The sequence below is a fragment of the Mesoplodon bidens genome, assembly GCF_964165515.1.
Source record: "Mesoplodon bidens genome assembly, chromosome: 12".
Classification (NCBI taxonomy): domain Eukaryota; kingdom Metazoa; phylum Chordata; class Mammalia; order Artiodactyla; family Ziphiidae; genus Mesoplodon; species Mesoplodon bidens.
The window spans coordinates 79,043,300-79,071,199 of NC_138168.1; the positions used below are offsets into that span (position 1 = coordinate 79,043,300).

General features: G+C 39.7%; 1 protein-coding gene across 3 annotated transcripts in view; it reads left to right on the forward strand.

Annotated features, from left to right (window-relative positions):
- MTHFD1L (methylenetetrahydrofolate dehydrogenase (NADP+ dependent) 1 like) overlaps positions 1–27,900 on the forward strand; it is a 192,559-nt gene that overhangs the window by 63,099 nt on the left and 101,560 nt on the right. For all 3 annotated transcript variants that reach the window (XM_081251407.1, XM_081251406.1, XM_081251408.1), the window contains 4 exons: positions 672–748; positions 6,575–6,715; positions 9,159–9,227; positions 13,350–13,461. In XM_081251407.1, coding sequence (XP_081107533.1) covers positions 672–748; positions 6,575–6,715; positions 9,159–9,227; positions 13,350–13,461 — 399 coding nt within the window. The remainder of the gene's footprint in view (positions 1–671; positions 749–6,574; positions 6,716–9,158; positions 9,228–13,349; positions 13,462–27,900) is intronic.

Genomic DNA, 27,900 nt, shown 5'->3' on the forward strand with positions numbered 1-27,900 from the left:
TTCTACTCTCTGTTTCTATAAATTTGCCTATTCTAAGAACCCCATACAAGTGGAATCATACCGTATCTGCTTTATTTCATTATGCATAATGTTTTCAACGTCCATCCATGTTGTATCATAATATATCAAACGTTCACTCATTTTATGGCTGTATAACATTCCATTATATGTCTATACCACATTTTGTTTATTCATTTGTCAGTGGACACTTTGCTGTTTCCACCTCTTGGCTGTTGTGAATAATGCTGCTATGATCACGGGTGTGCAATAGCTGCTTCCAGTTCTATTGGATATATACCTGGAAGTGGTGGGTCATATGTTCGTTCAATGTTTAACCTTCAGAGAGGCTTAACTGGCTTCTTCTTGTGTCTCAGGTTTCAGTGTAAAAAGGACACTCCTTCAGAAATGCTTTTCCTTACTGCCTGTTCAAAACGGCACCCCACCCCAAACCCCTTCCCAACACACGCCGTCATATCCCCTCCTTGGTTTGCTGGCTGGGTGATCCCTAGTTTATTTGACCCCTTTCTGTGATCCTCCCACGGGATCATCAGCTCAGGGAAGCCAAACTTTATCTCTTGCTCTCTGCTGCCTCTGCAACACCCAGAATAATGCCAGACACACACTGGGCAGCCAGTCCCTGCTTGTTGATGCTCTGTTCTCTTCTCTTCCAGTCATAGATACAAATGACCGATTTCTACGAAAAATAACCATCGGGCAGGGAAACACAGAGAAGGGCTATTCTCGGCAGGTAGGTGGTGTTTTCTCCAGGGAGGACTCTGCTCTGCACATAAACCGGCCCAGAAGCTGGTTCTCCACATTTCTCTTCTTGTTCCTCTACCCTCAGTAACCAGTGGGCCCCTGATGAGTCAAGGTGTTTCTTCCAGTCCCTCAGCAGGACTGGGAAATCATCAGGAGACAGAAAGTCTCCAATATTATTTTGCCATCCTTTTTCTGTGTGATTTTAGTTGTGTTTCTGGTAAGAGCCATTCAGGGTGTCCCTTGAATATACATTCTAACATATTTTATTGCCAACCCACCCAGTTAGTACTATATCTGCGTAACAACTGAAAAAATGAAAATCTCAGACACATTACTCACGTTTCATAAACCAAAGAACAAACACCCAGTTATTTGGCTTAATAGCCTGAGAAGTTGTTAAGGATAATGTCTTATTACCCAAATCCAGAAAATGTAGAAGATAAATTATGATGCCCACCTTCATTTTAATAGGTCTCCAGGGTGCGGTGATGGTGCTTAGTGAATATAAATTCATTCTACAATTTTTCAGCCAGGCCTAGCAGGCCTCTAAATTATTATTTTTTGTAGTAAACTTTATAGCTTAAGACACTTTTAGATTTATGGTCTTTACATTGTTAAGTTTTTAGTAACCTAAAAAGAATCACTTTTACTATAGTATTCAGTTCTCATACCAAATAGACTTTTGGATCTTTTGAAATATTTGAATTAAAAAGTGAATCAGAGCAACAATGTCCTACCCTATAGCACAGGGAACTATATTCAATACCCTGTGAGAAACCATAATGGAAAAGAATATAAAAAAGAATGTGTGTGTGTGTGTGTGTGTGTGTGTGTGCATAGAACTGAATCACTTTGCTGTACAGCAGAAATTAACACAACATTGTAAATCAACTATACTTCAACTTAAAAAAATTAAATTAAATTTTAAAAAGTGAATATGAGGATTGAATCAAGAAGACAAGCTAAGCCCCTACTCCATCCCTCCTCCAAATCCTGGAACTTGCGCACACAAACAGATTTCAAATAGTCAGTATCCTTGCTAGAAAACCGGAGTCATGGCCATACTCTTTGGGGAAGCTTCTGAAAGATAGGAAGATGGAATTGGATGGGTGGAGAAAAGCACAAACCAAAATATGGTGGAAGTATTGGAGGAGGTTGCTAAATTCAAAGGCATTAGATACCCTACTTCTCAGATACAGGAGAGGGATGGGGACAGCTCCAAAAAAACTGGTGCACAGGCACCTTCCTGGGACACCTGTGTTGAGACACAGCCAGTGGATACATTGGTCTCAGCCTTGGGGCCCAGCCGTGGGGGGCGGCTCACATCAAAGTCACAGATTCGCGTGTGTACTGTGCTTCCTGGCTGGCAGTGAAAAGCACCTGGTGCAAGGAAAAGCAGTATATTGTGACACTTAGGAAAGGGCAGCCTTTTGTCATTTGCACACTGGACAACTTCAGGACTAATCCTGTGAGAGACTGCAGGACAGGAAGCCAAGGAGCAGCATGTCCTATGTCCTACTCTCTTGAATGTCTAGAGACAGGGTGAGGTTGTCAGAAATCAGGTCCCCAGACAAGGAAAAGGGAGCATCAAAGCCAGGAATCGTCTGTATTAAAGGAAAACACATATCATGAACATGGACACCAACACAGCAAAGAGAAGCTTAGATGCCCTAGACAAGATTGCAGATCAGATGGGGGGGGCTTTGAAGAGATTGCCATCAGTATTCTCAGAAGCTTAAGGGAACTGTCCTACAAGGATTGAAAATTAGCTGTTGTGGAAAAAAATGTGTTAAAATCTTGGAAATAAAACTGTAGTGTCAAAAATCCAGTTAGTAGATTAAATAAGAATAGGGTTAACTGAATGAGAGAGGAAAGTTCAATCCAAGAAACTCTCTCAGAACATACTACCAAAAGGAAAACCATAGAAAATATAAAGGAAAAATCAAGAGACATACGAGACACACCGAGAAGTTCTACTACTCATCTCAAGTTACCGGTGAAAGTAACAGAGAATGTAGGGAAGAATGTATTTGAGGAAATAATAAAAAGGAAATTTATTGACTTAAAGGAAAATTTAGAATTTTCATATTAAAAGAGTTAACAAGTGCTGAGCAGCATAAATGAAGTAGACTTACACCCAGACACATAATGTTGAAATTTCACAATGCTAAGGGTAAAAAAAAAAAAAAATTCCAAAGAGCTGCCAGAGAGGGAAAAAAGTCTTGATGAGTCACAAAGGAGTAAGATTCAGATTGTCATCAGACTTCTCACTGACAGCACTGAATGCAAGGTGACACTGGGAAAACTGATTTGGAGTTCTGAAGGAACAGGATTTTCAATCTAGAATCCTTGAGTAGAAAGAAAAAAAAATTTGGAACAGAAAATACAAAATAAGCTGGCATAAGTCAAGCACAGTAGTTTGGCCTAGTAGAATTGGCACTGACATAAACAGCAGAAACTCTAACGAATAGACAATTTTGATATAAATAAAAATTAAAATGTTCCATATGAAAAATGATTTACAAAATCAGTAAAAGACCAGTAAGAGTCTGGGAGAGGTTATTTGCAGTATAAATATAACAACAGGTTAAAGTGCCAGACATAAAAAGAATTTCCATAAATTAATACTCAAATACTGCTCTCAGTAAGGCGGTCACCTTCTTTAAAACTGCACCTGCCTGTCCCCAAACTCCCTCTTTCTTTCCCTGCTTTCCTTACTTATTTGTTTATTTTCTGCCTCCCCCCACTAAGATGTGAGTTTCATAAGGGCAGGGGTTTTGGTATGTTTTGTTCAGTGCTGTGCTCAGTGCACAGGACTTTGTTACATAGGAGTAGTAGGTGTTCAATAAATCTATACTAAAGAAATGAATAGGATAAGTAGAAGATAATAAGACTTATCTATGAGCTCATTAAAACAAATAAATTAATATGAAACGTTAGTGAGGATGCAAAGAAATAGAGACTCTTACACAGTATTAGTGAGAATATAAATTGTAAAGCCTTTTGGATGATAGTTTGTTAGTATTTAAAATTTGGAATGTCAGAACAATTCTAACTTCAGGATTTTCTTAAAAAGGGGGGAATATTTACTCAGGTACAAAAAAAAATCTATGTATAGGATACTAATTGCAGCATTTTTTGTAATGGTGAACATTGGAAGCAATCCAATGTTCATCGTTAGGGGTGATTACATATATTTGGTGTATCTTTTTGCACAACAGAAACAGATAGCTGTTGAAACTGATAAAGTGTGTATCGGGGGAGTGACATAGAGCTCTCATACAGATTGTGAAATTGAAGGTTTGTCCATACAAACGTATGGACACCAAAGGGGGAAAGTGGTAGTGGTGGTGGGGGGTGATGGGATGAACTGGGAGATTGGGATTGACATGTATACACTGATATGTATAAAATAGATAACTAATAAGAACCTGCTGTATAAAAAATAAATAAAATTCAAAAAAATAATAAAATCAAACCTTGGAAAAGAAACAAAACACACGTTAAAAGAATTTGGACTAAAATGAATATAGCGTAATCTAGTTTATGTTAAGAAAAAGCCAGCATACATGTTTATATGTGTAAAAACACAAAATGGAAGCTGGAAAGCTGTTCACCTTCTGAAATCAATGACTTCTGATTTCAGAAGAGGAATAGTAAGGAAGTTCTTTCACATTTTCTTTGAGTATTTTTGTACTCTATCTTGGCACTAGAGAGATGCAGGATTAACAATTGCTGTGATCTGAATGCCTGTTTTGTGCCTTTTATTAGTAGGCCCATTTCATACGTGAGCACATTTAGTTTGTAAATCTGGTTTGCAAATGAGAAAAGTTGCCATATTGTGTTAAGTGACTTGTCCAAGGTTATGTTCTATATTGCTTTATGCATACATATTGTTAAGTAAAAAGGGATTATATCTAAGAGGTTTAACTGCTTTTTTTTAACCTTAAAACTACTGAGGACATCTTTTTATGTCAGTAAATGTAGATCTATATCATCTTTTTTGGCTTGTGGGACCACATGGCTTGTGGGATCTTGGTTCCCCAACCAGGAATCGAACCCGGGCCTTTGGCAGTGACAGTGCAGAGTCCAAATCAGTGTACCGCCAGGGAATTCCCTATATCATCATTTTTTTAAATGCCTATATAATACCACATCTTGTAGATGTACCATAATAGATACAACCATTTCGCTGTTAATGGACACTTAGGGTGTTTGCAGTGTTGGGCTATCATAAATAAGCTGTAACATACACGTGATAAACAGATCCATAATTGCAGAGTCAAAGGGGATTTCACATCCTTGTCAACATGGCTTTTTGTCTTTTGTCTATATCTGTGATAAACAATAAGAATAATCGCATCTACACCTTTATGTGATTTAGAAATATTTTATTTGCAAAACAAAAGTGAGCAGCCCTCTATTAGCTATACCATTCAGGCATAAAATGAGTAACTATATTTATATGGATCCTTGTTTCATTTTGACGTTGCTAGAGATGCAAAATTTTGAAATTGTAATGATTACAAATGAAGAACTTATGGGTGTTATACATTCCACTTATCACTTACACAGTTAATATTTTAAGAATATTTCTAGCCTCAGGTTTTGCGCAGAAAGTCTCATCATTTTTAGTTATTTTTCATATGTACGGTTTCTAATGGAACGGTGGTGTAGAAAACCCTAAATTTCATACAATGAAAAACCACTTAGGTTTGGAATGAGTTATATTGAGAATGTAATAGTTGAGTATAGGTGCATTTGCCTTTCAGGTAATGTGTTTTCACTAAATCAATGACTACTGAAATCTCAACCAGGAAGTAGCCAGAAGGCTCCTTCTTTCTTTCACTTCTTTTCTTGTGGGTACCGGAAATGGACAATAAAATATCTCCTGAGGTCATCCCTCCAGGGCACAGCCATTTTCTATGTAAGACTGAACTTGTCTGGCTCACATGCCCCTTGGGAAGGAGTGTAATGAAGTGGTTTTGTCCAGTAGCTGAATTCGGAGGGGGAGGACATGCGCGGTCCTTGTGTCTCTTTTGGTTGCTGTTGGATTGTGTCCAGCTTGGAATCAGAGCCAGGAGCAGGAATAGGAAGGCCAGGAACGTTTCTCAGGAAGTAGCCGCTCTCCAGCATTCATGGCTGGACAATTCATGATCTGATGTGGCCAAGCCTCCGTGGACAGCTCAGAACTGATTCCATGTCACCTTATGACTGGGGGGATAACAGAAGTCGAGGGTCTCCTCACTGCTGTGCTGAGCTCTAAGTCTGGGAGACTGGCCTCAGAACCCTCTTTTTTCACAATCTGCTCCTTACCTCTTTGCTGGGCAGACACATGCATCCCCCTTGACACACGTAAATAACAGCAGGGGTAGGCAGCAGACTCTTCCTTTATTTTGCTGATATGCATTGAATGCCTCCTGCATTTCACACTCGGGCCTCCAAGCTGGGGACTCAGGAGCAATCCCTCCCCAAATGGTCCCTGCCTTCATGGTAGAGCCGTGCGTCCATCAGATCATCACATTAATAATTCCAAGGCTGAAACGTGCTACAGAAGCAAATCTCATAGCGCCGTGAGCTGCTGTAATGGGGGGCCCAGCCAGGCTGTGCTCAGCACAGCAAAGGGAGGAAGGAGTGGCCTCCCTAGGGAGCACTGATCCCAGGACTGGGCATGTGCTGGAAACTTGTGCCTCTGAGAACGGCCCATCGAGGGTGAAACCCTGGGCCTGCAGGAATTGCTGCAATACAGATCCCCATGGAAATGGCCATCCAGGTGGAGCTGCAGCTGACCAGTACCTTGGCTTTGCCTTTTCAGGCGCAGTTTGACATCGCCGTGGCCAGTGAGGTCATGGCAGTGCTGGCTCTGACTGACAGCCTCACGGACATGAAGGAGCGGCTGGGCAGAATGGTGGTGGCCAGTGACAGAAACGGGCAGCCCGTGACGACAAACGATTTGGTACGTCCATCCCAGAAGCTCCAGAGAGCTCGCTGCCCCTGTTCTTTTGTGATCAGGAGAAGGAAGGTTTTCTTCCTCTTACATCACTGGGTAATAATGGGAATTCAGAGACTTTCTGCACACATTTTCCTGCTCACGATCCCGTTTGTCTTACAACTTCATCATGTTCTCACAGGCATTTATAACATGCTTGTACCTGACTGCGACAAAAGCATATGAAATCTATTTCATGAGCTTTTCATGATCCTTTCCAATCCTGATCTCTACTCTGCCTGGGGTGTGGTCATCCTCCTGCAGCCTGTGGCTTTTTAAAAAAAGTGTGATCTGTGCTGGCTTTAAATTGAGGGCAAGTCACCTTTCCAAGGAATAAGAAGTGACTCCACCTTCATGAAAGGGAAGGTTAAGTTAAAAATGGCACATTTTTGGCTCCAGCCTGCTCCCTGGGCACCCTGGCTTGTTTAATTTTGTGCCTTCGACTTGGGGTTTCACATTATAAAAACAGAGCTCCTCCTTAATCACTCTTACTCATGTAGCTTTCTGTTGAGTGGAATGATGCTTCTTACAAAGCTTTCATGGTACCCTGGCACACCACCACGTTTCTTAGTGCTTTGTGTAATTTGGCGTGCTAATCTTTTTTCCTATTTTTAATAACCAACTTTACTGTTAATCCCCATCAATGGTGTAGCTATTTCATTTGCTTGTATGTGTTTATAAGCACATAGTACTTAGTACAACGTAGGCAGCCATTACTCTAAATTTAAGCTTACTTTCCCACATATCGAGTCACGTACCATAATGGAATCTTAAATGCACAATGATGATTGAAAAACAGTTGTGAAAAGGAGACAGGCAAATTAATATTTTATTAATTCCAGGGCCTTGGGATATAATTTTAAACCTTTGCCAAAATGTCTTGGTTACCTTTTGGCTCTTTTGAAGAGATGAATCTGAATGACTCAAGTCCTGTCAAGTAGATTAAATAGATATATTTATATCAGCAGCCCATGGAATGCTTAGTATAAGGCTTAAAGAGAAAACTCAAACCCAGGTTGCTGTAAAAGTACTGCTTTTAAAAAATTATCGACATCTCAACATTTCTCTCTAAACTTGCATATAATAGTTTCTGTATAAATATTTATCTGTAGCCTCTTAATCTTAGGTATCAATAAATATGTGCCTGGAGTAGTTTGAAACTTTATCCACAAATATTTCCCTAAACTTACTCTTTTGGTTTGTGATAAAACTCTTGGATCTGGACCAAAAAAAACCCAAAGTTAACTCTTTTTAGTTTCCTTTTGTGTTTCTTGTTTGCAGGAGGTACCTGATTTCTTCATATATTTATAACAGGAAGATTACAGTTCTTGCAAGGTTTATTTTCTGCAATAAAGTAGAAAGTAAATTCGATTTTTAAAGAAATCCTCAATGATTAAATATTACAAAAATACAAAAATAGAAACTGATCATATAAAAGAAAGACTTAACATTGTTGGTGATAGAGGTGGAAGGAGAAAGTAATAAATGAATGCACCTCGGAGAGCTGAAGAGCCTCTAGATTCTACCACCTTATCTGTTAGGATCTGTTGCATGCCACATTTATTTTTTCAGGGCCACGTTCACATGCATTTGCTCGTATTATGGCCTTCCAATAACTGACTAATCTGTTGAAAGATACTTGCCCAGTGTCTTTAGAAAAGGTGGAAGGGAGTTTTTTTTAAAAAAACTTCCCTTTGTGGCCTCCTTTGGCACAAATAGTTTCCCCAGCAGCTCTCAGACTTCATCCCTGCTGTGTCTCTTCCTCCACCTCTTTTTTTCCAGGAATGGGATAGGGAGCCTCGAGAGAGCCCAACTCAAGCATTATAGGATTGGAAGGAAGCAGCCACAATCTATGTACAAGTGGCATCAGCTCCATTCTAGGCAGACATAGCACGAGAGACAGAAAAGGAGGAGCCTTTCCAGTGTAACAGTGTTCTGAGTGCCTTCTGTTATCTGTGGGATGAGAGGTCGAGAGAGGCTGGGAAACCAGAATGGGTGCCTTTAGACACGTCCCTTTCCCTTTCTTCGTTCCCTCTGTGTAACAAGCCTTGTTTTTGTTCTTCATCTGATTTCTCGAGGCAACAGTGTAATCTCTGGTAATGAAAAATGATGTGCATAATTGCAAATTGAAAGGTATGGCAAGCCTCTTGTTTCCATCAAAGGAGGTTTTTCAAAAAAATGCAATGACTGCTACTTCCCCATCACATCTTAGAAGGGTTGGCATCCATTCAGGTGGAGGAGAGATGGACAGAGGCAAGAGCACTGTGTCACCTGTAGCTCAGATGTGACGGCGGCCGGTGGGGATGCCCACGTAGGAGGTAGGCTGGTGAGAAAAGGCTGAGAGACGCTTGTGCGAACGATTTTTTGTCAATAATCTAAATAAGTGGGCTTTTTTCTCCCTTTCCTTCAGGGGGTGACAGGTGCTTTGACTGTTCTGATGAAAGACGCGATAAAACCAAATCTGATGCAGACCCTAGAAGTAAGTGATTTTCTTTTCATAGACATTGTCGACAGAGTTGCATTAATTAGATTGCTTGTGCGTTCCCACACGTGAGCATTTCCAGCCAATTTGAGCCCATGAGGAGCATCAGAATAACTGCTTGGTCATCCCCCCAAAAGTTCAAAGTTCTTTGATATGATTCATATCTTGGCTAATTAAGTACTAATTGACCAGAGGAGAAACTTAGAAACTCAGTGTCTGATATCTCAGTAACTTGTGTAGCCATGTTTATCACGTTTACATGATGTTTTCTATGTTGCTTTTTTTTTTTTTTTGGACTCAGCTTCTCATATTCCTTAAGTTTGGGGAGTTTAGGTTTGTTGTCTTTTTTCTCTCCAAGCAAAACTCAGAGTATTCAATAAAATTAAACATACACACACACACACAAACAGAGTAATGCTGAGAAATGTTTTCTAGGAAAGTGTGCTGTGCTCCCCTTTTTTAGGAAGGTCGTTTTTTGTATATGGCTTGCTCAGTAGGGGCTGACACAGCCGATACTTTTCCTTCCGGAGCGCTTGCTCTCCTGCTTTTGACGCCTTGCTTTCCTGGACCTTCTCAGCAGCCTCTCCTCTCTTTTGCTGCCTTCTTCTCACTTCTCCAGCTGCTCTTTCCTCCAGTATCAGCCATGTGATAACCCTTGAACTCTGGTTCTGAATCTCCTGACCTCAGCATTTCAGACTTGTAGGTGTGGTTACCAGGAGCTGCTAGGGTGGGTAAAAGGCATTTCAAAGTTATGCATAAAAAAAGCATCTTTGATTCCTATCCACCTCCTACCTCCTCCCAACTCGTTCAATCCCCCAACCTGGTCAGTGGTTCAAGCCCCAAACCCACCTTCTTGTCATTTTCTACATGGCACAAAATATTATCTGAGAGCCCCTATTTCTTTTTTTGTTTACTGTATTTCTCCTCCCGCCAGGACGAGAGCAGGACTTCTTCCGTCTTGTTCACCATCGTATCGCCACAGCTCCTAGAAAGTTCCTCACACATATCAAGTGCTCAGTAAACACTTGCTGAAGAATTAAATGGATATTTATTGTTTTTACTCCACTGCTCCTAAAAATATATACATGTTAAATAAATAACTAAATGAATGAGAAAAAATGTATAAAGAGACATGATATTGCTTCATCATAACACTTCCCCCTCAAAAATGAACACATGATCTGGGCTTCCCTGGTGACGCAGTGGTTGGGAGTCCGCCTGCCGATGCAGCGGATGCGGGTTCGTGCCCCGGTCCAGGAAGATCCCCCATGCCGCGGAGCGGCTGGGCCCGTGAGCCATGGCCGCTGAGCCTGTGCCTCTGGAGCTTGTGCTCCGCAACGGGAGAGGCCACAACAGTGAGAGCAAAAAAAAAAAAAAAAAAAAAAAGAAGACATTGTCATCATCATTAGGGATGATCAGCTTACTGTTTTAAATAATCATCTTTCTTAGATTAAAAATTACTCCCACCTTTAATACATATCCCACTCTAAAAGACTAGTTTCTTGTTAGATGAACGAATTACTGGGTTGGACTGCCCCTAAGCAGTTCTTATTGTGATGTCATTTTGATGTCACAGGCAATGGGCATTGTTTGAAAAAAGAATACAGCATTCAATTAAAATATCTGCATGTATGAGCTCTGCTACCTGCGTCCTAAATATTCATTCCACATTAACCTGGCTAAGCAGTGGCAGTAGGAACCTAAATCAACAAATGATCTAAAGATCACTGGTTAATGTACAGATACTGCTTTAGTGCTCATGTTTGAACACACTTGATTGTTAGTCCCAGAGGAGGTTATCAAGGGTTCCGTTGCTGCAAGGTGCCAGGAGACCAGTAGTTCTCAACCCTGGCTGCACATTAGAATCTCATGAAAAGATTTAAAGATGCTGATGCCAAGCTCTCCCCCAGACAGAGTGAACTCTAGAATGTCTGGCAGGTAAGGCTTGGATACCCTGGGTGATTTTTATATACATATAAGCTTGAGAACTTCCCTGTGGAAGAGAGAGAATAGGAGATCTTAACATTTTACCATGGGTTAACCATATGCAGTGTCGAGGAAAACACCCACTTGCTGCAGTCTTTTGTCCAATATGGGAGCTCCTGGCCACTTGTGGTTATTTCAATCTAAATTAGTTTAAATTACATAAAGTTTAAAATTCAGTTCTGCAGTCATACTGGTTCTATTTCTATTTATTTATTTATTTTCACCAGCCACATTTTAAGTGCTCCATAGCCACATGTGTATGGTGGCTATTGTATTGGCCAGTGCAGATACAGAATATTTAGAGCACTGCAGAAAGTTCTTTGGATAATGCTTTTTTAGATCTCTGGTCAGCAAAGAGCAACTGAAGTTTTAATCTTATGAAATGTTTAAAAAGTCCATTTTGGAGAATATTCACAGCTTTGTCATAGAAACCAAGATATTTCCTGTTATTACTTTCCTAAGTGTTCTGCATATAAAATAAAATATTGAACTCAGGATAGATATTTTTATGTCTTTGGGTTAGTGATAGAATTTCTTAAACAAAGTATTAACTCAGTATCCTGCATCATATAAGTATAAATATCAGTTGAGTGTGTGAGTATTTGTGTCTCTGTTTGAATGTCCAACAATGATGGTCTAAGAATTTTTCTATTTAAACCACATACTGGAAGTTCAAAAACCGGGGCTCTAATACTGCTTTCATGATTAATCTGTGTGGCTTTTAAGTTCATTTACAATTAAAATTAAATGCTGCCCATCTAGTCCCTAGAGTGGTCATCCCAGGAATAGCAATGTGTTTATGCTGACAGCCATACCCTGTCACCTGTCGCCCTGGAGACTGGTGCCTGGTGCTTCTCAGACAGATGGCCAGGATGAGGGTTGCAGGGCATAGGAGAGTGAAGCCAGCCGCCCACCCAGGGGTGGAGACTGTGACCTTGTCTCTTTAAACTTCTCTCATTAGCTCCGCTAGCTTTCCACAGGCAGCCACATCCTAGGACTGGCAAGGCTAGGAGGTGATGGAGACATTAATACCTTTTAAACAGTGTTTCTGTCAAAGCACTTAAAAGGCTTATCTGCATATATAGATGGATAGACAGGTGGAGATCTAGATAGTAAACATGCATGTATGCATTTTCATAAACACGTATTCCAGTGTATTATTTCCACAGACATTTGTATGGCCATATCCATACTCTGTGACTGTCCCTCCTGAGGACTTTGGGGGGAAAAATGAATAGAAAACTCTGAGTGGCTTTGATAAATTCTTTTTCACTCTCAGTGATGATTTGTCTTTCACTGCCTTTCTTCCTGCTTTTGTTCACCTCTCTCAGCTTTGAAACATGTTCGCTCACAGCCCATCCTGGTTCATGGGAACTTTCCATGGCTCCCAGGCCCCATCCCCTGCATCACTCCCTGCCTTCCCCATGTCAGTGAAAGGGCAAACCTGTATTTTCACAGGTGGAGCCAAGGTTCACACACACAGACCTCAGTGGCCCCGGCTGACTCTGAATACAGTCTAAACAATTTAATGCACGTGGGTGATTTTTTTTAGAGAGGGCTACAGTCTCTTCTCTTTGACAAAAGACAAGTGTAGAAATGAAAGTAAGAATGACTATATGACAGATTTTGTTTAAATAATTAAAATCTAAAGTGTTTGAGAATTCCCTTATTTATTTATTTGCCTTTTTAGTAACTAACATTTTAGTATGGGTGAAATTTTTCTTTTGTTTTAATAATTACCAGGTAACTTAACTTAAAAAATTAACAGGTAAGAGAAACGATGAGAAAGACAAAGTTTTTAAAAATCAGAATAAGATTATTATTGTAAATATAAAAATGGCTTATAATAAAATGTACTTGTCCTGCCATGATTCCCACGATTCATTTATTGTGTTGATTTTATGATTAGATTTTTCTTGAATTGGTTAATTTCTTAATGGGGTAAACAATTTAAACAAGCCTCTTAGACCATCAAGGTTTAATTCCATTCTTTGTAACAATATAATGCAGAATAATATGAAATAAGGTATATTTCATGGTCACTGAGACAGCTAAAACAGTGGTTTATCAAAATTATAGTAGGAAATAACTGATTCTCATAGCTTTTTTAAATTTGCCCTTCCGCTTCCACAGGGGACGCCTGTATTTGTGCATGCTGGCCCCTTTGCCAACATTGCCCATGGCAACTCTTCAGTGTTGGCTGATAAAATTGCCCTGAAACTGGTTGGTGAAGAAGGATATGTAGGTAAGTCACTTTTTTTAAATGTAGTTTTTGAAGAATATTGAAGAAATCTGAAAGGTGATGGCTGGAACAGAGTGAGATCCATTCTGACTTGAAATAGATTCTTGTAAGCCCACCTGTCAGAGATGGCCTCAGTACTGGAAAAACCCTAAGGTCTGGGCTGTACTAGTGACATGACATTGTGGTTGGACCATAGATTTTGATGTCAAGTGCATGTGGTTTAGAATATAAGCTCTGACACTTGCTGACGATGTGACTTTGTGTACAGTGTAATGACCTCTGAGCCTCAGCTTTCTCATCTGAGAAATGGTGATAACAATATTGTATCAAACCTTATAGGCTTATTTTGAAAACCAGATGAGATTATTTATTCATTCAACAAATATTTATTGACAACCTAACACATACAAGGCATGCTACTCAGAGCTGTGGCTACGTGGTGAGCAAAGCAGACCTAGTCCTGCCCTGCTGGAGCATACTGTGTGTGTAATTTAACAGGAGAAAATGCTCATTAAATGTTAGCCAATGCTAGCAGTAATACTAATACTGATTACTTGAAATGAAATCAGTCTGCTCTTCGTTGAATCCGAGTGTGGTTTTGTGGCCTAATGGAGGGGAGATTCCCAACCATTAGACTAGGACATTTTTATTAGTAGGGCCTCAGATGTTTTGCTGCTGTGAAGCTCTTCTTTGTGGTACCTGCTTCTCTCTGGCTTTTGTTGGATATTCCGGCCATAAAGAGGGGGACACTGCCATAGAGTTTGCTCAGTCCACGCCAGCCCCAATCCCACCCACAATATTAAGGTTGTAAGAAAGAAAAAGATAAACAAGGGTTCATGGAATATCACCTTAATTTGACATCTGAGGCATTACACTGGCAGATTTTCACATGCCAACAAGTAATTTACATTCACTGCGTGAGTGTCTATAATCAAGTCTAGCAGTTGCTTTTTTCACACTGATCGTTAGTCTTGTATCTCAGAAGTGAGTTATTTTACATGAAAAGATTCTGCTGGACAAAAGATCTTAGCTCTGCATTTTTACACTTGGACGTTAAAAAGATCCCTCAGGGTGGCTGAGTCTGTTTTAAGAATTCCTTATAGACATACAATCAGGATCAAATGAGGATTTATGTGGTTCATTTCTCAAAGGTCTGCATTATGACAGCTCTCGTGTACTTTGCTGCTTGGGTACCAAATCCGCTATGAGAGTAGCTAGACATGCCATCTAAGTGGATTTGCTCAATTGATCACAGCATAATTGTAGAGCTAATGGAGGAGGTTGAGTAGGGCGGGCACTGAAAAGTTGGACGCTCACGTGAAGTGTAGGTTCTAAAGCATCAACTCCACAAATAAAAGAGTTTCTAGAAGAAAGCACTCTATTTTATGCTGACAGAGCTCTCTGCCTCTGTACCAATCCTTCCTTTATCAACACATATTTATAGGATATGTGTTGTCATGGCTAAGAATTTTTAAAGGCATATGCTGGTCATGTACACAGAACATACTAGCTCTCTGTGTGACCTTGGAGAAGCCATTAGCATCTTTGGGCGTGTCCCTTGTAGGCAGTCTCATCTGAAAAATGAGAAGCTGGACTAGACAAGGAATTGGATCTGGATAGTTAGCCATGGACCCAGAGTTAGAAGCTGTGGAATCGGAACCCTGCCTGGTAACATGATTTGAAGCCATTTACTTAACTTCTCTAGTCTCTGTGTCCTCTCTGATAAAAGGAGAATACCTGTGCTGCAGTATTTTAATGAGTAATATCAAAAGAGAAAGTGCTTTTAAACCTAGAGAACTATGCAAATGTCAATAATTATGTGAATTATTTCTATGATCTCTTCTAGTCTAAGAGGCTGTACATGGGAGATAGTTCAGTGACAGTGAAATCTGTCCACTGCCAGAGGTTTAGAAGCCTAGTTCTAGAATCAGAGTATCTCTGTCAACTCCTTTCAAGTTGTGTAACTTTAGGCAAGGTAACCCTTCTGTGCCTCAGTTTCCTTATCTGTAAAGTAAGGATTTTAATAGGACTTGCCTCATAGGTTTGAAATGAGGATTAAATAAGACCATGTATAAGTCCTGGCATGGCACCTGACACATGGTAAGACAGGATAATTCTTACCCACTTCTCATTATTCACTCCATTATTGATACATGACTAATGGAGGTTAAATTTCCTTTTTTATTTAGTTTTTATTTTCAACTGTGGAAAAATGCTTAGAACATAAAATATATCATTTTAACCAATTTTTAAATTTTTATTTATTTATTTTGGCTGCGCTGGGTGTTAGTTGTGGCGTGCAGGATCTTTAGTTGCGACATGTGGGATCTTATAGTTGCAGCGTGCGAACTCTTAGTTGTGGCATGCATGCGGGATCTAGTTCCCTGACCAGAGATCAAACTGTGGCTCCCTGTGTTGGGGGCATGGAGTCTTACCCACTGGACCACCACGGAGTTCCCATTTTAACCATTTTTAAGTGTACCACTCAGTGAAATGCTTTCACATTGTTGTGCAACCGTCACCATCATTCATCTCCAGGACTCTTCATCTTGCAAAACTAAAACTCTGTATCCATTGAACAACTCCCCATCTCTCCAGTGCCTGAAAACCACCCTTCTACTTTCAGTCTCTGAACATCACTATTCTAGATAATTCATACCAGTATTTTTCCTTTTGTGACTGGCTTATTTCACTTAGCATAATGTCCTCAAAGTTCACCCATGTTGTAGCATTTGTCAGAACTCCCTTACTAATTAATTAAGGCTGAACAATACTCCATCGTATGTATGTAACACATTTTGTTTATCCATTCATCTGTCCATGGACGCTTGGGTTTCTTCCACCTTTTGGCTGCTGTGAATAATGCTGCTATGAATATGAGTGTACAAATATCTCTTTTTATATTATTTTTAATATATAAAGATCATGGTCCATTATGTATAACTGTGTAACACCAGTGACACAGATCAGTATACACCACAAGACTCAAGACCTGTGGTGTTAAACTCTTACGAAGGTGGCAAATTGATGCTGCAGCTCCGTGAAACGCTGCGAGCAAAGTCAGTGTCCTGAACAGTGGGAATAAGGACCACGCTCTTTCCCCGTTGCCTGGTCAAGCCCGCTCTGTGGACTGGTTCATTCCTTGCACTTGGAATAAATTTATGATAGATTGCTCTCCCTCCCAGTTAGTATCTGGTTCCTTTAAAATATTTTTAAAAACATTCCTCTAGTCACTTTGGTCACAAAAATAGTCTCATTTTATTAAAAGGATATGGGTCCAGTCTCATGAAAACTCCAAATTTCATTCAAATTGAAGCTTCACCCTGCCTTCCTGGGTCTGCCTCTGGGCGACAGTGGGATGGGGAAGGTGGCTGCTGCTTCTCTGAGCCCCCTCACCTTGCACTTAGGTCGACTCTGGCCCCTCCAGGGTTGAAGGTTGGCCATTCGATGGTACCAGTCTGGCCTCTTCCGCACTCTTGGCAGAAGACCTCTGGGCTGTATGTCTCCCTTTCAGAAAATCCTGCTGCTGGTTGCACACCTGGTCTCCGGGTACCGCAGCCCTTCGACCTCTGACCCACCATCAGTGGGAATGCAGTTACATCTCTCGCACAACCCTGTCATGGGCTGTTTCTTTTCAGCTCATGGACGTTTTTCATACCCCAGTCCACCCCTGTGTCCCTCTTGATTCTTTCCGGTTGTTCTGCCACAGCCTCCCTCACTAGCTCCAGAAAAGGGGCAGCAACTGTGCCTCCTTCCCCCTGGAGGCGTGGAGCGGTACTGGCACAGCCATAACTTTCTGTGAAGAAATCCTTCCCCAGGATGTCTTGTCAACCCCTTTCTTTGAAAGGTATCTCTTGGACTAAGGGATGCAAAGTGTATTTTCAAACAATTCCTTTGCACGTGCTGCTAGGTCTAGCATCGTCCTTTGGCATGTGAGCAATTGCCATGGTTTTGGGGTGTCAGGCAAAAGACCCCCATTTTAACATCCTTCTACAGAAGTTAAATGCAGTAGTACGGGTTTGTCTGAAGTCTGAGTAAGAATTTATGTCCATAGAAAAGTCTTTGTATATAGGAGACTATCTCTCTTAAGATAAAAAAAAAATGCTCAGACTCAAAAAGATTGGTAATTTGGATTACATTCAAAAAATAAATTATTCATGATAAAAGATACAAGATTAAAAAGGCATGTGACAGATTGGGAGGAAACATTTTCAAAGATAACAGACAAATGACCAGCCTTCAGAATAGATAAACCGCCATGGACTGCAGACTGATTTTTTTAAAAAAGGGGCTTCCCCTGGTGGTGCAGTGGTTAAGAATCCACCTGCCACTGCAGGGGACACGCATTCAGTCCCTGGTCCGGGAAGATCCCACGTGTGATGGGAAATTATTAGAAGTCATGCCCCCCACCCCAATCTCATTTCTCTCCCCTCCCCACTAGAAGTGCCCACCATCCTGGATTTGGGGTGTTGATGCTCAGGTTTTTAGTTATTGCTGCTAACTTACATATATTCTTTTGTATATATCAACGATTTTCATAAACTTTTTTAAAACTTAGGAGTAGGACCTCTTAATTACAGGTCACCAAATTTTGCAAACTGACCTTCCAATGCTTGAGTGGAATTCACTTAGAATAATAAGTTAGACTAATTTGGGTGGGGGGGTATTCATTTTGATTCCAGTATGGTTTATTGGTAATTTTCTGCTCTAATACTGAAAATCCAGGTAATGGAGAGCAGCCACACGACTTAGATTGCAGGCTTCAGCCGCCTGGATTTGAATTGCTCTCTGCTGTGTGCCCACTGTGACCTTAGGTAGGTCGAGTAGCCTCCCGAATCTTGGTTTCTCCTTACCTAACTCAAGGCTTGTTTTCAGGGCTTAGTGCAGTAATGCTGGAAAAGCACAGACCCTGGTGACTCTGGCCCAAACAGAACAGTGGACGCCAGCTGCCGTTACCACGTTAAGATGTTAACGATCTTTACTTTTAAGATAAACCTTCACAAATACCAATGCATTCTTTCAAGTGAAGAATATCTGTGTTCTGACAATGGAAAACACTACTGCTTGTTCCCTTCTCAGACAAAGGCATTTAGCACCATTATCCATAGAAGGGATCTGAGATTCTGAGCAGATCGGATGACTTCTTTGGGTTAGGGCAATCCTTCTGGAAATATGGGGATCCTTCTGGAGTCCTTCTGGAAATGCTGTATAGTTACCAGGGAGAAAGCAGAATGCCCTGGAACCCAGCAAACTCACAGGTGCATGATATCCAGTACATTTCCTCTTTAAATTTTAAAGTCTTTCTTGCTCACTACTGAAATGACAGGAAAAAGATTTTAGAATTTACAAAAGCAATGTGGTGTTGTATCTTCTCTAACCAGTTGCATCTAACAACTGTGAATATACCACCACTTCTCCTTTCTCTTGTCAACAGATATCTAGGTTGTTTCCAGTGGTTGTGTTATTATAAACAGTAAATGTTGTGTTGAGCAGACATTCTTGCTCTTATCTCCTGGTGCACTTGTGCAAGAGCTTTACCCTAGGAAAGGATTAGATATGCTGGTAACATCCTACATGTGAATAACATAAAACAAGAATCTTCCCTTGTTAAAGTCTCTGCCCTCCCTCCAGCTCCTTCCTCTGTGGGCTCCTTTGCTGAAGCATCGTCCCGCTGCCTGGGCTCATCCTCAGATCCTTTCTCTTGCGGCCCTAAACTTTCACTTTAGGACCTGACTGACCATCTCCACACGTAGCCAGGACCTTTCCTTGACCACCATATATCCAGATGCCTCCTCACACTTAAAAATTTCTAAGCCATATTTTTGATTCTCTTTCCGTAGGTCCCAATCCTGCTTCCCCATCTCAGTTGATGACAGTTTCATTCTTCTGGATGCTTTTGTCAAAGGCCTTGAAATCATTCTTCCTTCCTCTTTTTTATTCACACCCCAAACCCAGTCCATCAGAATGGATGTGACCCAACCACACCTGGCACATGGCGGCCCCACCTGGTTCAGGTCACCACCATCTCTCTCCTGGGCTTTGTGACAGTCACCCCTCACCCCTCCCTGACCACAGAGTCTGTTTCCATAATGCCACCAGAGTGGTCCTGTTGAAGCCTAAGTCACACTCCATCCCGACTCTGCTAAGACCATCCAGTTGTGTATCTTTCAGAATAAACCCAAACATAATCTCTTCCACCATCTGCCCCTCTGATCTCATCTCCTGCCCTGCCTTTCCCCCAGTTTGCTGAGCATCTGGCATGGGTGCTCCCCACCGCCTTCCACATCAGGGCCTTTGCACGTGCTGTTCTCACTCTCAAAGCTCTCTCATAACTACATGGTTTGCTCCCTTGCCTCACTCAAGTCTCTGCTTATGTGTCAGGGAGGCCTTCTGCATGCATTCTAACTGAAAGAGCACCCGCCCCCTCCAGCACCCCCAACCTCTGTGCTGCTCCACTAGACATGCAGGCATTTGTGTGAACACTGTCTGTCTCTCCACTGAATATAAATCCTTTAAGGCACTGGGACTTTGGCCCTTTTGTTCACTGCTATATTCTGAGCTTCTGAGTAAATATCTAATAAATGACTCCCCAGTTCAAAGAACTCCATGGAGGTGGGGAGCATCCATTAATTTCCCACCTCAGAAGTATAAGAATTACAAACATGCATTCTAAGGACAACCCTGGTTCAAATACCAGCTCTGTTCCGTATCAGCTGTGACTTTGAATGAGTTATGTAGCCCGGTGTGTTCTCAAACTCAGCATAGCCATTCCCTCTTTTTATACCAAACACTTGACTTTATTGTAAGTAAAACTCAGGTACTATAACCTTCTACAGGTAATTTCAAAACACAATGTAATGTGTTAGTTGTGATATAAAACTATTTTATGGTAACATGATATGTATTTCAGTATGTATTAATTAGGAGAACTACTTCGACTACACTAAAAGATATTCTGAGTAGTGCTTGCACATACACAAGAATTCGTTCACAGGACAGCCACAGGTGCGAAAGGATTAGGTGTGTTTCGGCACCTCAGATGTCACAAGTGGTTATCGGCGTTGCTGATGCGATGTTCTTCCAAAGTGAACATCTCTTGGCAAAGTTCCAAAGAAAACAAAGTTAACCTGCCTTCAATTTGCACTCTTGTTTGCATTCCTTAAAAAAGATAGCTATTGATAGCTTGATTTGGAGTTTTTATGTAAAACAGATTGTGGGGAGGGCTCTAAGGTCATATAATCATAATCAGGTTTTCCAACTACGAGAGTGGAAGGAAAGTCAGGTGGGGCAGGGGACAAATCTTTGTGGGACTGTCCTGCAGGGTGCAAGGTCTCCAGTATCCTGGCCCCGCCCACATCTTGAGGACCTGCTGTGTGCTGGGCATCCTGCTGGGGACTTTCTCTGTGTTTTAAGTATATGTTAATGTCTTATACCAACCCTAGGAGGCAGTTGCCATAATACACCCCATTTTACAGGTGAAGAAACTGAGTTAATAGTTGCCCAAAGGCTAACAGCTAGTGCAAGGGGGGAGCAGAGATTTGAGTCTAAGCCCCAGCACCGAGCCTTTGCTCTTAGCACTGTGCTTTACTGCTTCCTAAATGTACACTTTCATTCTGTATCACCATTATCACATAGCCCTATGCTTAGCACGTAACCAGCACTAAATAAATGTGTTTTAAAATGAAAAGTTAGTAATACACATCAGTTTACTGAATAACTTATCTACTGGTAAACATGTCTGAATTTCCTCTAGGCTTTTTATGATAAACATTGGCTTATTTGCCCAGTGGTTTTTTGAGGCAATAATTCATTAATTAAAAGAGTAGTTAAATAAGAAGAGTAAACAGTTTTGAAAGGAGGTTTGAACTTTAGGAATGTCTAACCTGACCTTGACTGTTTCTTTGTGTGCCACAAAATGCAAATTTATTTTCAATGAGTTATCTAGCCTATCCCTACTTAGGATTTATGTGTATTCTGAATAATGTGCTCGTAATGTAGTTCTGCTTTCCATCATAAAACATGGAGTTAAAATAAGACCCCTGTCAAAACACTGTCTTGCAGGGATTAGTGCTGTGAAAGTTAACATAAAATGATTTTTAAATGCATAGGCTTTTTGAGGATTAAAAATAAAAATATCCACTATGCAATGACTTTAAATTTATATTGCTTGACTACTATCTTACCCCAGCTTGGCTGTGAACTTTCAACCTGAGGATGCTGAAGAGTCCAACTACCCTTACTTAATGTATAAATTGTAGTTTAGAAAATTACAGTTATATGAGGTTGTTCTTAAGCTTTTAGCAATGTTTGATATAATTACAATATTGCGCTGTTCTCATGCAAAGAAAACCTAGTAGAACTTTGAGTAAGGAATATAAGGAAGCTGACTGTCACTAAATGAGTAGTGTATTCTTGTGTGGAACTTTTTATATCTTTTGGGGGGAGGGGAGAGAAAATTGGATTTTTAGGGCTTTCTAAAAGTCTCAACCTCTTGCTAGCTTCAACCATAAATGTTCTTTTAGCCATTAATGTTTTGATGTAAGTAACGTAAATTTTAAAAACTACCTGAAGTTTAAAAGAACTATGTCAGTTTACAAAGTGCTTGGTTATCCAGTTCAAAATAAAGCAGAGTAAAGAAGTAACTCTTTACTTGAAGAAAGAGGTATCTCAATGGAATGATAAAGACCTCATGCAATAGAAAAATTTAAACAGATTTGAAAAACAGAAACTAACAATCAGCATCATATTAAATATTGAAGTCCTAAGTGTACACGAATGTATTCAGGCCATGACAAGAATACTTAAGATGATCACCATCATTATTCATCATTATTCTGCAAGTATTAGCCAATGTAATAAAACAAGAACAATACAAAAGTATAAATATTAGGAAGTGATAAATTTTCCACTATTTATATACAGTATGATTGTATAATAGAGAGTTCAAGAAATTTATTTTAAGTAAATTGGTTGGTTGGTTATTTGGATGCAATGTAAGTATGTAATAGTTTTTCTTTATATCAGCAATAAACAGATACTGTAAAAGGGGAAATCTCCTATTTATATGTGTCCCCAGACTATAAAATACCTAGGGATAAATTTAACAAGAAACGAGCATATAGAAAGAAAACCATAAAATGTTATTGAAAGACACAAAGCAGGACTCTTGAGCCTGAATCATTGGTGAGACATACGCCATGTTCTTTTTTTTTTTTTTTTAATTTTTATTGGAGTATAGTGGCTTTACAATGTTGTGTTAGTTTCTACCATACAGCAAAGTGACTCAAATATATATATATATATATATCCCCTCTTTTGGATTTCCTTCCCATTTAGGTTACCACAGAGCATTGAGTAGAGTTCCCTGTGCTATACAGTAGGTTCTCATTAGTTATCTATTTTATACATAGTATCAATAGTGTGTATATGTCAATCCCAATCTCCCAGTTCATCCCACCCCCCCTTTCCCCCAGATTCCACATATACACGTTAATATATGATATTTCTTTTTCTCTTTCTGACTTACTTCACTTCTGTATGACAGTCTCTAGGTCCATCCACGTCTCTACAAATGACCCAATTTCGTTCCTTTTTATAGCTGAATAATATTCCATTGTATATATGTGCCATATCTTCTTTATGCATTCCTCTGCTGATGGACATTTAGGTTGTTTCCTTGTCCTGCTATTATAAATAGTACTGCAATTAACATCGGGATGCATGTACCTTTTTGAATTATGGTTTTCTATGGATATATGCCCAGTAGTGGGACTGCTGGGTCACATGGTAGTTCTATTTCTAGTTTTTTAAGGAACCTCCATACTGTCCTCCATAGTGGCTGTATCAATTTACATTCCCACCAACAGTGCAAGAGTGTTCCCTTTTCTCCACACCCTCTCCAGCATCTGTTGTCTGTTGATCTTGTGATGATGGCCATTCTGACCGGTGTGAGGTGATACCTCATTGTAGTTTTGATTTGCATTTCTCTAATGATTAGTGATGTTGAACATCCTTTCATGTGTTTGTTGGCAGTCTGTATATCTTATTTGGAGAAATGCCTATTTAAGTCTTCTGCCCATTTTTGGATTGGGTTGTTTGTTTTTTTGATATTGAGCTGCAGGAGCTGCTTGTATATTTTGGAGATTAATCCTCTGTCAGTTGCTTCATTTGCAAATATTTTCTCCCATTCTGAGGGTTGTCATTTTGTCTTGTTTATGGTTTCCTTTGTTGTGCAAAAGCTTTTAAGTTTCATTAGGTCCCATGTGTTTATTTTGTTTTTATTGTCATTATTCTAGGAGGTGGGTCCAAAAGGATCTTGCTGTGATTTATGTCATAGAGTGTTCTGCCTGTGTTTTCCTCTAAGAGATTTATACTGTCTGGCCTTACATTTATGTCTTTAATCCATTTTGAGTTTATTTTTCTGTATGGTGTTAAGGAGTGTTCTAATTTCATTCTTTTACATGTAGCTGTCCAGTTTTCCCAGCACCACTTACTGAAGAGGCTGTCTTTGCTCCATTGTATATTCTGGCCTCTTTTGTCATAGATTAGGTGACCATACGTGCGTGGGTTTATCTCTGGGGTTTCTATCCTGTTCCATTGATCTATATTTCTCTTTTTATGCCAGTACCATACTGTCTTGATTACTGTAGCCCTGTAGTATAGTCTGAAGTCAGGGGGCCTGATTCTTCTAGCACTGTGTTTTTTTTTTTCTTTTCTCAAGATTGCTTTGGCTATTCAGGGTCTTTTGTGTTTCCATACAAATTGTAAAATTTTTTGTTCTAATTCTGTGCAAAATGTCATTGGTAATTTGATGGGGATTGCGCTGAATCTGTAGATTGCTTTGGGTAGTGTAGTCATTTTCGCAGTATTGATTCTTCCTATCCAAGAACATGATATATCTCTCCATCTGTTTGTGTCATCTTTGATTTCTTTCATCGGTATCTTACAGTTTCCTGAACAGGTCTTCTGCCTCCTTAGGTAGGTTTATTCCTAGGTATTTTATTCTTTTTGTTGCAATGGTAAATTGGATTATTTCCTTAATTTCTCTTTCTGATCTTTCGTTGTTGTTAGTGTGTAGGAATGCACGAGATTTCTGTGTATTAATTTTTTATCCTGTGACTTTACTAAGTTCATTGATTAACTCTAGTAGTTTACTGGTGGCATCTTTAGTATTTTCTATGTAAAGTATCATGTCATCCACAAACAGTGACAGTTTTACTTCTTTGCCAATTTGGATTCCTTTTATTTCTTTTTCTTCTCTGATTGCCATGGCTAGGACTTCCAAAACTAAGTTGAATAAAAGTGGCGAGAGTGGACACCTTTGTCTTGTTCCTGATCTTAGAGGAAATGTTCTCAGTTTTTCACCATTGAGAATAATGTTTGCTGTGGGTTTGTTGTATATGGCCTTTATTCTGTTGAGGTAGGTTCCCTGTATTCTCACTTTCTGGAGAGTTTTAATCATAAATGGGTGTTGAATTTTGTCAAAAGCTTTTTCTGCATCTATTGAGATGATCATATGTTTTTTATTCTTTAATTTGTTAATATGGTGTATCACATTGATTGATTTGCATATTTTGAAGAATCCTTGCATCCGTGGGATAAATCCCACTTGATCATAGTGTATGATCCTTTTAATGTGCTGTTGGATTCAGTTTGCTAGTATTTTGTTGAGGATTTTTGCATCTATATTCATCAGTGATATTGGTCTGTAATTTTCTTTTTTTGTAGTATCTTTGTCTGGTTTTGGTATCAGGGTGATGGTGGCCTCGTAGAATGAGTCTGGGAGTGTTCCCGCCTCTGCAATTTTTTGGAAGAGTTTGAGAAGGATAGGTGTGAGCTCTTCTCTAAATGTTTGATAGAATTCACCTGTGAAGCCATCTGGTCCTGGACTTTTGTTTGTTGGAAGATGTTTAATCATAGTTTCAATTTCATTACTTGTGATTTGTCTGTTCATATTTTCTATTTCTTCCTGGTTCAGTCTTGGAAGGTTTTACCTTTCTAACAATTTGTCCATTTCTTCCAGGTTGTCCATTTTATTGGCATAGAGTTGCTTGTAGTAATCTCTTATGATCCTTTGTATTTTTGTGGTTTCAGTTGTAAATTCTTTTTCATTTCTAATTTTATTGATTTGAGTCCTCTCCCTTTTTTCTTGATGAGTCTGGCTAAAGGTTTATCAATTTTGTTTATCTTCTCAAAGAGCCAGCTTTTATTTTTATTGATCTGTGCTGTTGTTTTTTTCATTTCTATTTCATTTATTTCTGCTCTGATCTTTATGATTTCTTTCCTTCTACTAACTTTGGGTTTTGTTTGTTCTTCTTTCTCTAGTTGCTTTGAGTGTAAGGTTGGGTTGTTTATTTGAGATTTTTCTTGTTTCTTGAGGTAGGATTGTATTGCTATATACTTCCCTATTAGAAGTGCTTTTGCTGCATCTCATAGATTTTGGGTTGTCATGTTTTCATACACATATGCCATGTTCTTGAATGGGAATAGTCGGTGTTAATCATCATTCCTCTGTCAAACTAACATGTAAATTACTATAAAATTACTCTGCTATATATCATACCATATTATGGTATAGCACAGTAATTACGTTGGGGAAGGAAAAAATTTCCCTCTACCCTTGCAGGGTTTTCTGGCTGGCCTAATAATTACATTGACATGAGACAGATTAACAGGAGAAAAACCAAATTTAATCATGTACGTACAGGGAATCAGAACATGAGAGATTCCAAAGACAGTCAGGTAAAATGAAGTATATATGTCATCCGGACTAAGGAGAAGGTTGTAGAGTCTGGGACTTCATAGGTTATGAAGGCAATTCACAGGACTATGAAAAAGTAAATGTTTGGTAAACAAATGTTTCCTTGATTATGCAGAGACAGGGGGACACAAAGAGGACTTTGATGTCCAGGCCCTGCCAAGTACCCCCCGCCCCAACCTACACCTGACCCATATTCTTTGTAGGTATCTCTGGTGAACGTCCTGTTCCTGGATCAAGCCCTTTATCTAAATTCTTTCAGGCAGTTAAGGAGGAAGTAAAAAGAAAGAATTCCTGAGTCTTCTGTTTCTTAAGAATAATCAACATAAAATAATCCTCATGTCAAAGAGACACATTTTAGGGTGGAAAATTTCACTCTCCTATGGTTACTGTAAAAATAGAGGAAGATGAGCTTCATCGTTAAATCAAGAGCAACATTTGTTTAGATTCTAAACAAAATGGAGTAAGTCTAATTAAGAACACTTAGGTATTCCTTTGATATCAGTTTTCTTTGTTTATTCCTCTTTATTGTTATGGCAGTATTATCTTCTTTTGATATCTAGAGTTAAGTAAATCATTCATCATTGTTTTTTTTCTTGTCTATCCTCATCATTTATTCTTTTAGAATCTAAACACAGGTATGAAAGAAGTATAGCAAATGATTACTTTTATTCATCTGTGGGAAATGGGGTCATGGTGGCCTTCACTGTATTCTTTACGTATTTTGGTATTCTTGAAATTTTTACAATTAGTGTGCATTACTTTTGTGATTTTTTAAAAAAAGGAAAAATTGATTTAAAATTTGAAGTTATTTGACACGCAGAGTTAGGGAGAAATGGTTTTTAGGCAGAGTGCACAGAACAAACAAATGTGGATGGGAAAGAGTTGGTGGGTTCTGAGGATAGTTTAGCTGGAGTATAAGACGTGGCAGAGATGAATTTCATGGTTAGATCAGGTCATTTGGAGGGGAACAAATGCCGATCTGAAATGTTATGCTTTCAATTACTGGTAGAGATAAATGGACAGTTCTTCAATAGTGGTTCCATTAAGACTCCCTTGAGAAGATGGCATTTTAGGGAGGTTTTGAAAAACATTTAAGATCTAATCCAGTAAAGGGGGACAGAGGGGAGAAAGGTCAGTATGTGTTCAAGGAATCACCAGGAGTTCATCCAGCTCAGCGCTATGGCAGAGAAAACAGACTGGACGTATATTTTCAACGTCCTTAAAGATCGTGGAGAAGAGCATACAGTTTCTGATCCATGAGAACTTCCGGAATGATTTTGTAGTGTTACTGTTATCAGGACTCCACTGGAAGATGGGGTTTCTTTCCAAACTACCCCTTTCCCATCAGGTAAGACAGTCCACCTTCCTGAAGAGAATGAGTGAGGGGAAGGAGAGGCCAAAGGGCTATCTAATTGGCCCCTTTCCCGGTAAAGGACTCGGTTAGCAGTTACAGATGTGGGTGCTTCACAACCAGCAGCACTACTTCTGGGTATTTCCACAAGGTAAGAGCTCAGAAATACAATATTGAGTGACAAAGCAGCTAGTGGAATTGTAAATGCAGTCTCACACACTTAAAAAACATACAAACAGCACTGTATTTTGTTTATGCCTTTGGACATGTGCAGAAGAATGAAAATATGACCCGCATAAGCACCAAGTTAATATGAATTGCTGACCATGAG